Raw genomic sequence first — 15,541 nt, forward strand, 5'->3', positions numbered from 1 at the left:
TCTGTTCACCAAACTTGGCTACCATGCTTACTGCTACTATCTCATGTCTGAAATACTCTTCCTACATAAAGTCAAGAACTTCTGATCAGCCATCTCCCATAACATTACTATGTTTTATACAAAGAATTGGGGATAATTAGGGATAGAGCAGAAAGATTTTGAAAATTTGCAGCTTGGTCAGAGAAGGCACAAAAAGAAAGCAGAACATGTATGACAGGAAAATGCCATTGAGAAGCTATTTACCGAAGAGTTAAGTTCAGGTAGAAGGGAGTCATGTGTTAATGAGAAAGAATCTGGAGCTGGTCTAGAGTGAGCAGGGTGCCCTGGGGCTCTTTCAGGGGAGAATAAAATTTGGTCATGTCACTTCCAAGCTTAAAGACCTTAGTGATATGAATGGAAGGGGAGAGAGAGCAGGAAAGGGGAGGGTTGCGGGTGGGAGGGAAGTCATCGGGGGGTGGGGGGAAGCCAATGTAGTCCATAAGCTGTACTTTGGAAATCTATATTCATTAAATAAAAGTTAAAAAAAAAGACCTTAGTGAGTTAGCTGTTAGCTTACAGGGTATTCTAAAAGCTGAGCATGGCTTGGCTTATGCTTACCTCTCCTCCAGCCACATCAACTACCACTCCTACTCTTCAGACTTATTGAACTAATGACAGATCTTCCCAAATGTTTGGCTTCTCATCATGCTACCGATGCTTTCACACATACATTGTCCATAAGCAGCTTGCCTGATTTACTCTTACTGTTTCCATAGATGTTTATTGACCATCATACACCATGATCAAGTGGGATTTACACCTCCAGTGTCAGATTGGATCAGCATATGAAAATAAATTTATGTAGTAAGCCATATTAACAGAGTGGCAGTGAAGAAAATTTCATGGTCATCTCAATCATGTGGAAAAAGGAACATTTGGCAAAAATAAACTCAGCAGACTGCAAATAGAAGGGGGCTTACTTAACCTGACAAAAGGCATCTATGAGAAAGCCAAAGATAACATCATGTTTAATGATGCAAGACTGGGTGACTTCGCCCTACAATCAGGAACAAGATAAGGATGTCTTCTCATGTCAGTCCTATTAAACATTGTACTCAGAGTCCTAGTCAGGTCAATTAGCTAATAAAAAGAAACAAGTGGCATCCATTTTAGAAAGGAACAAATGAAATTATCTCTGTTCTTTTTTTTTTCTGTTCATACACAATATGTTCTTATATATAGAAAATACTGAAGAAGCCATCAAAAAACCAAACACATTAAAAAAAAGCATTCAAATATACATCAAATCAGCTCAGAAAAGTTGCAGGATCTAAGATCAATGTGCAATAATCATGTAGATGCATTTCTACACACTAGCAATGCTCAATCTGAAAATAATATTAAGAAAATAATTTTACAATAGCATCAAAAGGAATGAAACACTGAGGAATAAATGTAGCAAATATGTGCATGACATTTACTCTGAAAATCACAAGACATTACAAAAACAAATTTAAAAGACCTAAATAAATGGAAAAGTATTCCACATTAATGGACTGCAACATTTACTATGAATAAGATGGCCCTTATCTTCAAGGAAATATACAGATAGAATGTGGTGCCTGTTAGAATATCACCTGCATTCTTTGTTAAAATGGACAAGCTGATCCTAAAATTCATATGGAAAGAAATGCAAGAGCCCCAGATACCACAAACAATCTCAAAATGGTACCAAATTGGAGGGCTGACACTGGCCAGTTTCAAAACTTACTACTTACCATAGTTCAAAAAGAGTGCCACTAGTGTCATGATAGACAGGTCAGTGTGATAGGACTCAACAATGGTGCCAAGAATGTTCAATGGAGAAAAGCATAATCCCTTCAACAAAAGGGTGTTGGGACAATTGACTAGACAAATGCAAAGAAATGAACTTGGACCCCAAAATCACTTCATGTAAAAATACATGTAAAACTCAGAATGGATCACAGATGTAAGTCTCCATGACCTTGGAATAGGTGACTGTTCCGTCACCAAAAGTACAGCCACAGAACTTATTTTTCTTTTGACAAAATACAGTTCATCCAAATTAAAATCTTTTGTACAAGAAAGCACTCTATTTTGAAAATGACCACCCATAGGATGGGAAACGCACTTTAAGCCACATACCTGACAAGGAATGAGGAATATATAGAAACCTTAGGCCTCCACAGCGAAAAGATAGTGAATGCAATGAAAACATAGGCAAAGGATTTGTGTAGACTTCCCTTCAGAGTGAATATCTCAAGGACCAAGAAGTATCTGGAAAGGTGTTCAATATGATTAGGCACTGGGGAAATGCCAAGTCCAAAGCACCATGACCTAGGACTCCAAACACACTAGGATGGATACTAGAAACTACAGCAGAGGAAAAGAAAGCAAGTTCTTTTGCTGGGAATACAAAAGAGTAGGGCTGCTGTGGAAATCAGTTTGGTGATTCCCAAAGAAGTTAAATATGTGGTATAGGATCCAATGGTATGAAAAGGAACAAAGTACAGCTTAATGTCACAAAGAGGATGACCACAATGAAAACGTTATGTGAAGGGGAAGCAACAGGGCACAAGAGGCCCAACATTTATTATGAGTCCACCCGCAGGGCACCTGCAGAATAGGAAAACTGCTGTGTACTATAGGGCCAGTTACTGGTTGCTGGAGACACTGGCGAAGTGGGATGACTAGGATCAGAGGAAGGGGAGAAGGGGGAGTGGAGAGAAACGAGGGGGAGATGGAGAGTGACTTGTTCATGGCTGCAGGGGCTTCTTTTTGGGGACAGGTGTAGTGAAGTGTGTTGGAAACAGACGGCTGCGCAGCACTGCAGCTATTCTGGACATCACGGAGTTGCTCTCATGCCTCCCCCCCCCACCCCGTTTAATCCTTCTGAGGAGGCTTGCACGTGGTGGAAAGCGACAGTTGCCGCCAAGAGATGCGGGTGAGTTGGCACCGCCCACAGCGCGTCGCGCGGCCCAGCGGCACGCGGCCCAAACGGCAGCCATCTTCACTATCACCGGAAGTGCCCGCTCGGTGGTCTCTAGGCTACCGCGGACCGCCTCAGGAGGCAACGGCTGGTGGCGCCGGAGGAGGCCGAGCCGAGCGAGCCAAGCCAGGCAGTCCCCAGCGCTCAGCATGCCGAGGGGTGACAGCCGTCGAGGGTCCTCCATGCCGAGGGGTGACAGCCGTCGAGGGTCCTCCATGCCGAGCGGTGACAGCCATCAAGGGTCCTCCATGCCGAGCGATGACAGCCGTCCAGGGTCCTCCATGCCGAGCGGTGACAGCCATCCAGGGTCCTCCATGCCGAGCGATGACAGCCGTCCAGGGTCCTCCATGCCGAGCAATGACAGCCGTCGAGGATCCTCCCACCGCAGACGGCGGGCCCGCTCCCGCACCGCCCGAGCCCAGCTGACCTTCTCTGTGAGCCAAGTGGAGCGCCGTCTGCGGCAGGGCCACTACGCTCAGCGCCTGAGCTCATCCGCATCTGTGTTCCTGGCTGCCACCATCGAATTCCTGACAGCCAAGGTGCTGGAGCTGGCGGGCAACGAGGCCCACAACATCGGCAGCCGGCGCATCACGCCTCACCTGGTGGACATGGCGGTCCACAACCACGGGCTGCTCAGCGGCTTCTTCGGCACTGCGACCATCTCGCAAGTGGCCCCGGGCCGGGGCCCGGAGTAGCCGCTGACACCATATCCTTGCCTGTCCAGCCCACGGCGGACCCGCCAGCGTCCACGCACAGAGCCCTGGGCCACCCCTCGCTCCAGGCCGGGCGGGCCGTCCCTGACCGGTGCCTCGACAGCATTCTGTGATTAAATTGTTGAAGCAAACCACCAGCTTGCCTCAGTTACTCTGCGTCCTCAGAGGGACAGGGCTGCAACCCAGCGTGGGGGCGGGAGGGATGCTGGTCAGAGGGTACAGGCGTCCGGGAAGTCCAGGAGGAGCAGGGACTCGCACCAGGACAGGGTTTTGGGATGTGGGGGTCTGCAGGGTCCCCGAAAAGGGTGGTGAAGGACAGGGGTGCTGGGTGGGAGGGGCTTGTGGAGGGCAGGGTGTGCTGGGTGGGAGGGGCGTGTGCAGGGTGTGCTGGGTGGGAGGAGTGTGTGGAGGGCAGGGGGTGCTGGGTGGGAGGGGCGTGTGGAGGGCAGGGGGTGCTGGGTGGGAGGGGCGTGTGGAGGGCAGGGGGTGCTGGGTGGGAGGAGGCTGTGGTTAGAGTAAGGGGGTGCTGGGTGGGAGGGGTGTGTGGAGGGCAGGGGGTGCTGGGTGGGGGGGTGAGTGGAGGGCAGGGGGTGCTGGGTGGGAGGGGTGAGTGGAAGGCAGGGGGTGCTGGGTGGGAGGAGGCTGTGGTTAGAGTAAGGGGGTGCTGGGTGGGAGGGGTGAGTGGAGGGCAGGGGGTGATGGGTGAGAGGAGGCTGTGGTTAGAGTAAGGGGGTGCTGGGTGGGAGGAGGCTGTGGTTAGAGTAAGGGGGTGCTGGGTGGGAGGGGTGAGTGGAGGGCAGGGGGTTCTGGGTGGGAGGGGTGTGTGGAGGGCAGGGGGTTCTGGGTGGGAGGAGGCTGTGGTTAGAGTAAGGGGGTGCTGGGTGAGAGGAGGCTGTGGTTAGAGTAAGGGGGTGCTGGGTGGGAGGGGTGAGTGGAGGGCAGGGGGTTCTGGGTGGGAGGGGTGTGTGGAGGGCAGGGGGTTCTGGGTGGGAGGAGGCTGTGGTTAGAGTAAGGGGGTGCTGGGTGAGAGGAGGCTGTGGTTAGAGTAAGGGGGTGCTGGGTGGGAGGGGCGTGTGGAGGGCAGGGGGTGCTGGGTGAGAGGAGGTTGTGGTTAGAGTAAGGGGGTGCTGGGTGGGAGGAGGCTGTGGTTAGAGTAAGGGGGTGCTGGGTGGGAGGAGGCTGTGGTTAGAGTAAGGGGGTGCTGGGTGGGAGGGGCGTGTGCAGGGTGTGCTGGGTGGGAGGGGTGAGTGGAGGGCAGGGGGTGCTGGGTGGGAGGAGGCTGTGGTTAGAGTAAGGGGGTGCTGGGTGGGAGGAGGCTGTGGTTAGAGTAAGGGGGTGCTGGGTGGGAGGGGCGTGTGGAGGGCAGGGGGTGCTGGGTGGGAGGAGGCTGTGGTTAGAGTAAGGGGGTGCTGGGTGGGAGGAGGCTGTGGTTAGAGTAAGGGGGTGCTGGGTGGGAGGGGTGTGTGGAGGGCAGGGGGTGCTGGGTGGGGGGGTGAGTGGAGGGCAGGGGGTGCTGGGTGGGAGGGGTGAGTGGAAGGCAGGGGGTGCTGGGTGGGAGGAGGCTGTGGTTAGAGTAAGGGGGTGCTGGGTGGGAGGGGTGAGTGGAGGGCAGAGGGTGATGGGTGAGAGGAGGCTGTGGTTAGAGTAAGGGGGTGCTGGGTGGGAGGAGGCTGTGGTTAGAGTAAGGGGGTGCTGGGTGGGAGGGGTGAGTGGAGGGCAGGGGGTTCTGGGTGGGAGGGGTGTGTGGAGGGCAGGGGGTTCTGGGTGGGAGGAGGCTGTGGTTAGAGTAAGGGGGTGCTGGGTGAGAGGAGGCTGTGGTTAGAGTAAGGGGGTGCTGGGTGGGAGGAGGCTGTGGTTAGAGTAAGGGGGTCCTGGGTGGGAGGAGGCTGTGGTTGGAGTAAGGGGGTCCTGGGTGAGAGGAGGCTGTGGTTAGAGTAAGGGGGTGCTGGGTGGGAGGGGTGTGTGGAGGGCAGGGGGTGCTGGGTGGGGGGGTGAGTGGAGGGCAGGGGGTGCTGGGTGGGAGGGGCGTGTGGAAGGCAGGGGGTGCTGGGTGGGAGGAGGCTGTGGTTAGAGTAAGGGGGTGCTAGGTTACAGGGGAGTGTGGAGGGCCAGAGGGCCCTGGGTAGGAAGTGCTGGCCAGAGTATGGGTACATAGGATGCCCATGTTGGCCCTGTGCCAAATCGGGGCCTACCTGGCTATGTCCCCAGAGTGGTGGCGACTGTGGGGCTGCAGCTCAAGACCTGGACTGAGGCGGAAACGCGGCGGCGTGACGGGGCAGACGACTGGCCCGGGCGACCCTGCGGGGCTGGGGAGGTGGACGGAGCCTGGGTGGGCACGGGCTCCCGTCGGGGCAAGGCTGCTCCTGGACGGAGCCTGCAGGGGCGGGCGGAAAGGCCCCAGGAGCAGAAATTCGGAGGCAGGGTGTTGCGGGGTTATCAGACCAGAGCCGGTCACGCTCAGCGGAAACCGCCGTGAGGCGCTGTGCGGGAACGGAGGAAGCCAGCGGGCAGCAGGCAGCAGTCCGCGCCCGCGGCCGATTCGCTCGGAGGAGCGGGAACGGGGCCAGGCCCCGCCCCGAGTCCCTTCACGAATGTGTGCGCGCGGCGGGCTGCCCGCCCGGCCGGGCCCGCCCCCGCTCCCGCCTTCGGCCTCGGCCCGTCAGGTCCCGGGGCAGCGCGCGGCGTGGGGGGAAGGGGCTGGGCCCCGGGCGCCGGCCGGTCCGCCCGCCGCGTCAGCGCCGGTGCCGGCCGGTCCGCCCGCCGCGTCAGCGCGCCGGGACGCGCCAGGGGCGGCCAAGATGGCGGCGGCCGCGGCAGGCATGGGCGGCGGCGCGGGCGCGGGGCCCGAGCCCGGCGACTTCCTGGCCCGCTACAGACTGGTGTCGAACAAGCTGAAGAAGCGGTTCCTGCGGAAGCCCAACGTGGCCGAGGCCGGCGAGCAGTTCGGGCAGCTGGGCCGCGAGCTGCGCGCCCAGGAGTGCCTGCCGTACGCGGCCTGGTGCCAGCTGGCTGTGGCGCGCTGCCAGCAGGCGCTCTTCCACGGGCCCGGGGAGGCGCTGGCCCTCACCGAGGCCGCCCGCCTCTTCCTGCGGCAGGAGTGCGACGCGCGCCAGCGCCTCGGCTGCCCCGCCGCCTATGGGGAGCCGCTGCAGGCCGCCGCCAGCGCCCTGGGCGCCGCCGTGCGCCTCCACCTGGAGCTAGGACAGCCAGCTGCCGCCGCCGCCCTCTGCCTCGAGCTGGCGGCCGCCCTGCGCGACCTGGGCCAGCCGGCCGCCGCCGCCGGACACTTCCAGCGCGCCGCGCAGCTCCAGCTGCCCCAGCTGCCCCTGGCCGCGCTGCAGGCGCTCGGCGACGCCGCCTCCTGCCAGCTGCTGGCGCGGGACTACAACGGCGCCCTGGCGCTCTTTACACGTATGCAGTGCCTGGCGCGGGAGCACGGCAGCCACCCGGTGCAGCAGCCGGCGCCGCCGCCGCACCAGCAGCCGCCGCCGCCGCCGCCGAACCAGCTGCTGCCCCCGCCGCCGCCGCCGCCGCCGCCGCCGCCCCCGCCGCCGCCCCAGCTCGCGCCGCCGGCCGCGCTGCTCTCTCCGAACGCTGGCGCTGCGGCGCCCTCTCCCGCCGCGCTGGGCGCCTTCTCCGACGTGCTGGTCCGCTGCGAGGTGTCCCGAGTGCTGCTGCTGCTGCTCCTGCAACCGCCGCCCGCGAAGCTGCTGCCGGAGCACGCCCAGACCCTGGAGAAGTACTCCTGGGAGGCCTTCGACAGCCACGGGCAGGACAGCGGCGGGCACCTTCCCGAGGAGCTCTTTCTGCTGTTGCAGTCCTTGGTCATGGCTACCCACGAAAAGGACACGGAAGCTGTCAAGGCCCTGCAGGTGGAGCTGTGGCCGCTGCTGACCGCGGAGCAGAACCACCTGCTGCACCTCCTTCTGCAGGAGACCATCTCCCCCTCAGGACAGGGCATCTGAGCCCTCACGTGACCGAGTGGCTTCGCGGAATGTCGTCGGACCTCTCGCGCGCAGCTGCCTTTGCGAGGGGGTAGGGGCTGCCCAGACGCTGCGCAGGTCCTGCCTCTCCTGTTGTGCGTCTTCTTCGGCCGCTGGGAGAGTCGAAGCCATCCGCATCCCGGGGGCTTGTTTCCATGGCCGTGGGAGGGGGGCGTGCAAAGGCGTCGGTCGTGATAGGATCTTGCCAGGGGTCTGGCTCTCCTCCGCGGGAGGAGAACCCCTTTCGTAGCTTCCCTTGCTCACTTGCACCGCACGTCGCCTCCCGCTCCCATCTTCATTTCACAGCCAGGGTTTCCTTCCGCACGGCTCTGTCTGAATGTGCACGCTTTCCGATTTTAACCGCGACTCGCATCTCTTAGCCTATGCCTGCGCCTCTGTGACCGCCGGAGTCCTCTTGTTCCTTCTGCGCCCCAGCTGCGGCGCGGAAGGCCCCTTTATCCCTTGCAACCTTGCCTGTTGCGTGAGAAAGCGGTGCTGATACTGCCCACTTGTGATGTAGACGGGCCCTGTCTATAAAACGTGGCTGGCTATCTCACCTGTTTGTCAAAAAGCTGAGCCAGGGAGCTAGGTGTCTTGGAGCCCGGGGATGGATTCCTTCTTTGGAAGTTGCCGATGTGGCGTGCCTAGCGCGTGGGCGACGTACCTACCGACAGGGGTCCCATGGAAGGCAGACGCGTCCAGGGCAACAGTTCCAGCGCCGCTGTTAATCTGCCTCGGCTTCACAGCTGCGAACGGTGGCGGGTCTGTCTGACGCCTCGTGTGTGTAATCTGCCTTAGAGCTTTTGTTCGGAACGGGGGTCTTGCTGCACCTTTTATTTGACCCAGGTGTGCAAAATTGGAGCACGGCCTCTTTGGTGTGATGAGATCACGGCTAGGCAAGGCAGTGTCCCTGTCCCCCAAGAGCGAGGTGGTGCTCCGTTGTAAACCACCGCATCGCCAAGGCTCTTTGGCCCACGTGTTACATGCAAATCTGCTTAGCTCCTTTCCTAGTTTGAGAATGAGCATAGGAATTCTACAGAATAGAACCTCACTCTCAAACGTTCGACTTTGGCAAAAATGCGTTCTCTCGGCTGAAGGTATGCACACTTCTGATCTTCCGGGGTGAGGTTTAAGGTTGCAGCCTGGGGATAGAGCTTTCGATGTCTTATGGTTTGCTTTTGTTTTGTATTCCTGAAGGGGTAGGGAGGGAAGTTGGGAATTAACTGCCTCCAGGTGAGTGAGGGAGTTTTAGGGCATTCTTTTCTGCCTCTACATCTGCCTCAACAGTGTTGAGGGGATGGAAAAGACAGGAGAGTCCCGGCACATGGGACGGATCCAACCACCACTCCTGTGCTGGCACTGGGCTCCTGGGGAGGGTACTACTATGGAGCCTTAAAGGCTGTGTCCAACTTCCTGCAGAAGTTGTGTGTGCAAGTGTGCATGCTCCTTTCCTTTGTTGCCTTGTTACTTTCCCCCTTCCCATCCCCACCCCTCAATATCGTCCTCTCCACCTGGGCTGCAGGCCTGGGCAGCTAGCTTCCTCTTTCTCGTATGACCAAAATGCTTAGGAGTTGGTTATGGAGCATGACTGGTGTTATGTTTTGGATTTGTGCTTGAGGCAGAGCCTCATTAGGCCTCCGGCCGAAACTTGTACCAGGGAGTCGGGTATCGGGTGTATAAGCGTCGTTCTAGAAAACACTGAAGTTGCTTGTTCTCCGTTTGCCGTTGGCTCATCGGTGTATCTCCCTCAGAAACTGAAGAGCAGGGATAGCCGGGCCAAGGCCAGATGTCAGCAAATTTGATGGAGTTCTCTTGGAATGCCACTTAATATCAAAATGGATGCCAGGGGTGGGCGTTTGGCCTAGTGTTTAAGATGCACACTAGGTAGGACACCTGCATCCATCTCCTATTGGATTACCTGGGTTCCGTCCCTGGCTCCGGCTCCTGGTCCAGCCTCCTGCCAATGCAAACCCCAGGAGGTAGCGGTACTGATGGCTGGAGTAGTTGGGTTCCTGCCACTCATGTGGGAGACCCGGAATGACTTCTCAGCTCCCGAATGGTCTGATTTTTAATGTGAAAACCAGGGACAAAGATCCTTGCTGTCTAAATGTTCATCAGCAATTCGAAATTACCATTGAAAATATTGCAAGCTACTGACAATGGTGGCAGTGAAGCAGTGATCCTTAAAGGGAGTTGGAGTTCTCCTCCTCCCATTGTGAGATACTCCTATGTTGAGAAATATTGCTTATGAAAGAATATTTTATATGTGAATGAATGCGACAAAGAGAAGACTTTTGAGAACCACAATGCTGGAGGAAGAGGATCACAGCTGAAATTAACATACTAGGCAAGCTCTGGGATCTAAGGGTTCTGACACCCGAGGGTTAATGTCAACTGTCTAGGCACCTGCTCTGCTGGTGGAGTAGACACAGTTTACAATTTTGGGGGGCTGGTGTTGGGGCATAGTGGGCTAAGCCACCGCCTGCAATGCCCGCATCCCATTTGGGTGCTGATTTGAGTCCCGGCTGCTCCACTTCTGATCCAGCTCTCTACTAAAGTGCCTGGGAAAGCAGCAGAAGATGCCCCAAGCCTTGGGAGCCTGCCCCAACATGGGAGACCTGGGTGAAGCTCTTGGCTCCCGGCTTCGGCCAGGCCCAGCCCCAGCCATTGTTGCCATTGGGAGTTAACCAGTGCATGGAAGACCTCTCTCTCCTCCTTTATCTCTCTCTCTATAACTCTGACTTTCTAAAAATAAATAAATATTGAAACAAGCAAATTTTTGGCCATAAAAGGTCAGATTGAAATATGTTGGTCTTGGCCGGCGCTGTGGCTCACTTGGCTAATCCTCTGCCTGCGGCACTGGCACCCCGGGTTCTAGTCCCAGTTGGGGTGCCGGGTACTAGTCCCAGTTGCTCCTCTTCCAGTCCAGCTCTCTGCTGTGGCCCGGGAGGGCAGTGGAGGATGGCCCAAGTGCTTGGGTCCCTGCACCCGCATGGGAGACTGGGAGGAAGCACCTGGCTCCTGGCTTCGGATCAGCATGCAGCACTGGCTGTGGTGGCCATTAGGGGAGTGAACCAGCGGAAGGAAGACCTTTCTGTCTCTCTCACTGTCTGTAACTCTCTCTCTCACTAACTCTGCCTGTCAAAAAATTAAAAAAAAAGAAATATGTTGGTCTTGAGGCTGGCATTGTGGCACAGCACAGTAAGCCACTGCCTACATTGCTAGCATCCCATATTGGAGTGTGGTGTCAAGTCCTGGTCGCTCTGCTTCCAATCCAGCTCCCTGCTAATGTGCCTGGGGAAGCAGCAGAAGATGGCCCAAGTGCTTGGGCCCCTGACACCCAGGTGGGATGGAGTTCTGGGCTCTTGGCTCTGGCCTAGCCCAGCCACATCCAATACAGTCATCAGTGGGTGGAAGATAACACATACTCTTTGTCTCCCTGTCTTTCTCTTTGCTTTTCAAACAAACAAATAAATAAATCTATTTAAAAAGAAATGTGTTTGTCTTTACAGGTCACAAATGGTCTTTGTCATGTAGTCTTTATTTTCATGCATGTCTGTTTTTGCCATCCTTTAACCATGTAAGAAACTATTCTTTACTCAAAGTCCCCACGAAAGCAGATTTCAGGCCAGATCCTTGTACTATAATTTGCCCATTCCTGTATTCAAACCTAGAAAATAGTGACTATTAAATAACTGTTAAAAGAATAAATGTCAAGAGTTATTAATCACTAAGTTTTTTGTCCTTATTGTTAATGAAACACTGAGATAAGTGAATTAGACATTCAGCTCCAGATTCTAGGAAACAAAAAATGAAAATGTAAAGGAGTTTCTTTTTTAAAGTTTTAAACAGAAATTAATGAATTAGAAAATAGCTCTTTCAAAGTTATCTTTGATTTTAAAACCAAGAGTTGATGCTTTGAGCAATCAGTAGCCAAACATTTGCCTATTCTGATAAATGTGGAAAATGGAGAGAAAGCTATATATGTGCATACACAGATTATAACTATATGGCAAGATAAGAATTATATGACTCTACAAACATATTTGTAGTAATTACTGAAGGTAACAAAAGGAGAATATTAATAATTACATAAGAAATGTACAACATAGTCAAGTACCTATTACCACATAACCACAAGTTTCATGTAGTTTTTCCTTTCACTAAATGTTATTGATACATTACTTAAACTATTCTAGAGAAACAATTTCATAGAAAAAGGTGGAAGCTTTCCTAATTTACTCTTAAATGTAATATACCCTTCATGCCAAAACCTGGTAAATAGAGGGACTTCCAAAGACAAACCAATTTCATTAATGAACATACAGAAATCCTATGTAAAATGTTGGCAAATTGGATCCATCAAAGTTTTGAATGATTGGTACTCTATGACCAAGGGAAGTTTTCCCAGGATTGTAGCTGGAGCCAATTGTGCCCACCTCTTCCCAACTGTGAATTCAATGGCAACATGGCCCTATATTGAAATCAGGAATGATGGGAACATTTTATAACGTGGAAATCATCAGATACTACAAATCAAGGGCATGTGTCTAATGTCCCTCCACTTTTCCTGTAAGTTTCTTGTTGATCACTTGCCAGCACATTCTTTCATGTAAGTGTAACTTGACAATTAAGGAAAGAAATGGAATCATGTCAAAAGTACTGGAAAAGCTTTTGAGAAAATTCAGTTGCCATTCTAAACAGGAATAAAAGGAAACTTTTTAAGTTTGAGGAAAAGTGTGTGCAATTAATAGTTATTAACAATGAAGCATGGGCTATATTCACATTAATGTCAGAACCAAGAGAGGCTTATTTTGTTGTTGGTGGTGGTGTGTATGTGTGTGTGTACGTGCCTGCCTTGTATATGTATCTCAATCACAAAAATATTTATGATTATCTCTGTTTCCTGTTTACTAGGTTGTATCAGCACAATGTCATCAATGTAGAGGGCAAGCATGGTGTTTGTGGAGTGTCAAGATGTTTTGGAATCCCTTTGTCTATATTATGATAAAGAACATGGAAGCACCGGAGACTGGGAAGAGTTTGCTTCCTCAGGCAAAGGAGGTTCAGGGGGATTTAGAGGTTTGCAGAACTCAGTCTTGTCCATATCTGCCTGAATTTCTCCATCCCAGGTCTAAGATTTCCACCCCTTCTTATCTGTGACCTTACTTTAGAGTAATAGGCCTGGTGAGATTGAGAATTTAACTGCCACTGCAACTCTAACTCATGCTCAGTCTCTTAGTCATGTTTGCCTAACACTACAAGGTATGTGAATATCTATTATGCATTTATGTGTATAGTTTTCTTTTGTATAAAAGGTTTATGGAAAAATTAAAAGGTAAGTTTATTTTGGTGCAAACATTCTTAAAATGTATACATAGTTTTTTTTCATAATACTTTATTTTCTGTGAATTTTTTGAAGACCCTGCATATGCTCATAATATTCAATTCCTTTTTCTATATGTGTGCCCTTTAGAGATGAAAAAGAAGACAGTTCACTCTAATCAAGTGATGCTACAGTTGTTACCATAGCATTGGTGCTGTCAATCTCCTAAATGTCTTACAATGTCTACAACTCATCCCATAGTATAATTGGTGATAATCTGAGAAATTGTGATACCACCACATCTCACTGCTCAACATCCAATCTTCTTCCCAGGTATGGCAGTTACTTGTGTTTGAATATATTATTAATATACTACTAGAATTGTTTTTTGTGAATCTGGTTTCTAATGCTTCTTCTAGCAGCAATTACTATGTAAAACAGGGTTCCAACAAAGAACAAGGCATACTCAAATTAAGATAATTTAAGGCAGGTTTAATAAAAGTACTAGTTAAGAGGGTGGGGCAGGATATTAGCCACCTTTGACCCTAAGGGATAAGGAGAGATTAGTAGAATTCTAAAAGAGATTCTTGTACTGGCTTTTAAAAATTATCACAAATTCATTGATATTCCCTCCATTGAAAATTAAGGTCTGGCTGGCGCCGCGACTCACTAGGCTAATCTTCCACCTGCGGTGCTGGCACCCTTGGTTCTAGTCCCGGTCGGGGCGCCAGATTCTGTCCCAGTTGCTCCTCTTCCAGTCCAGCTCTCTGCTGTGGCCCAGGAGTGCAGTGGAGGATGGCCCAAGTGCTTGGGTCCCTGCACCCGCATGGGAGACCAGGAAGAGGCACCTGGCTCCTGGCTTCAGATCGGCGCAGTGCACCGGAGCGGCCACTTGGGGGGTGAACCAACAGAAGGAAGACCTTTGTCTCTCTCTCTCACTGTCTATAACTCTCTCTCTCTCTCTCTAACTGTGCCTGGCAAAAAAAGAAAATTAAGGTCTATGTCTTTTCCCCTGAAATCTGGGTAGATGGGTGATTTGTTAAATGCGATGCTTCAAAATTTAGTGGACTAGTTCAGAAAATATTCTATCTTGTTAGCTGTAGCGCTCAACATTTGGAGCCCCTAAGACGATGCTGAGGACCCAGATATTGTGGAGCAGAGCCCAGCAAGCCACTGTACTCTGTCCAGAGTACTGATCCACAGACAAAATAAAATTGTCGTTTTTATCACACCTAAATTTGGAGTGGTTTGGTACACAGCAATAGTAACTGGTACAGGTACAGAAAACCACTCTGATGGGAACAGTGGCCATCAGTGCAGAGATACGGCCAACTTCTCTATAAGGAGGAAGTCAGGAAGATAACTACCACGGTCTTTTCTCCTTTCCTCTGATCTGCTAGTTCTCCCTGTTGGTGAAGACCTGGAGAATAAAGTAGTCTGTTGATGCATTCTATATAGGCCTGCTTTGTGGAACAAGAATCAGGGTAGAGAAGAGAAAAATGGTTCTACGAGGGCAAAGAAAATTATTTTGTGCAAGGTCATTTGAGGGTCTATTCTTAAGATAACAGGAAAACATTGAAAGGTTTTAGGTAGGGGACTCAGAGGAGCACTATCCTGAAAATTATATACAAATTTTATTGGAGAAGAGACTAGAAATGAGAGAAGACTAATTAAGAATGTAATATAATATATTAATGATGGGTTCCTGGGCTATGGTAACTGTAATATAAATGGAAACAGAAAGAAGAGATGTGAGAGGCACCATGAAGGAAAAAATGACAAGATTTGTGGATCAATTCATCAGAGAGCATAAAAATAAAGGAAGAGTGAACAATGCTGCTAAGGTTTTAAACCTGTTTAATTAAGAGTCTTGAGCTCACCTTTAGAGTATTCAGATCTCAAAGTTCTACCCTTTTATGTCAAAAACATCAATCTTTATCTCCATTAATGGTTTTGTGCATCAACTCATCAGATAGCATAAAAATAAAGGAAGAGTAGACAGTCAGCTGGTGTTGTGGTTTAATGCAGTGCTAGCATCCTATATGGGTGCCGGTTTGAGTCCTGGCTGCTCCACTTCCAATCCAGCTCCCTGCTGATGGCCTGGGAAAGCAGTGGAAGATGGCCCAAGTGCTTGGGTCCCTGTACCCATATGAGACACCCAGAAGGAGCTCCTGGTTCCTTTCTTCGTTTCAGCCCAGTTCCGACCATTGGGGCTACTTGGGGAGGGCACCAGCAGACGGAAGACCTCTCTCTCTCTCTCCCTCCCTCTCCCTCTCTCTCTCTCTCTCTCTCTAACTATGCGTCTCAAGAAAATATATGAATCTTAAAAAAAGAGTAGGCAATGCCACTACAGTTTTAAACCTGTTTAAAAGTCTCGAGCTCACTTCTAGAGAATTCAAATCCTCACACTTTCTTTTATATGAAAAACACAAATCTTTATCTCCATTCATGGTTTTGACCTCTGAACTCCAGTCTTTTCATCTACTGCCTGCTCCATGTTTCAACTGATTGCTACACTATCACGTTACAC

General features: G+C 51.7%; 3 protein-coding genes and 1 long non-coding RNA gene across 7 annotated transcripts in view; 3 read left to right on the forward strand and 1 right to left on the reverse strand.

The window, feature by feature from the left end:
* Positions 1-15,541, reverse strand: part of F8 (coagulation factor VIII) — a 152,961-nt gene that overhangs the window by 31,660 nt on the left and 105,760 nt on the right. The gene's annotated exons all lie outside the window — the stretch shown is intronic.
* H2AB1 (H2A.B variant histone 1) lies at positions 1,153-3,828 on the forward strand. Its single transcript, XM_070067149.1, has one exon. It carries the CDS (start codon positions 3,139-3,141, stop codon positions 3,682-3,684), a length of 546 nt encoding a protein of 181 aa, XP_069923250.1. The 5' UTR covers positions 1,153-3,138; the 3' UTR covers positions 3,685-3,828.
* F8A1 (coagulation factor VIII associated 1) lies at positions 6,187-11,419 on the forward strand. Its single transcript, XM_051836016.2, has one exon. It carries the CDS (start codon positions 6,294-6,296, stop codon positions 7,665-7,667), a length of 1,374 nt encoding a protein of 457 aa, XP_051691976.2. The 5' UTR covers positions 6,187-6,293; the 3' UTR covers positions 7,668-11,419.
* On the forward strand, positions 12,248-13,398 carry LOC138847623 (uncharacterized). The gene is made up of 2 exons (XR_011385502.1): positions 12,248-12,767; positions 13,162-13,398. It is a non-coding gene; the product is annotated as an uncharacterized lncRNA (long non-coding RNA).

This window comes from Oryctolagus cuniculus, chromosome X (assembly GCF_964237555.1).
Source record: "Oryctolagus cuniculus chromosome X, mOryCun1.1, whole genome shotgun sequence".
In the NCBI taxonomy this organism is placed as follows: domain Eukaryota; kingdom Metazoa; phylum Chordata; class Mammalia; order Lagomorpha; family Leporidae; genus Oryctolagus; species Oryctolagus cuniculus.

Bases quoted from the DNA above. Each gene is read 5' to 3' on its own strand.
- H2AB1 (XM_070067149.1), top strand. From the start codon at position 3,139: ATGCCGAGGGGTGACAGCCGTCGAGGGTCCTCCATGCCGAGGGGTGAC.
- F8A1 (XM_051836016.2), top strand. From the start codon at position 6,294: ATGTGTGCGCGCGGCGGGCTGCCCGCCCGGCCGGGCCCGCCCCCGCTC.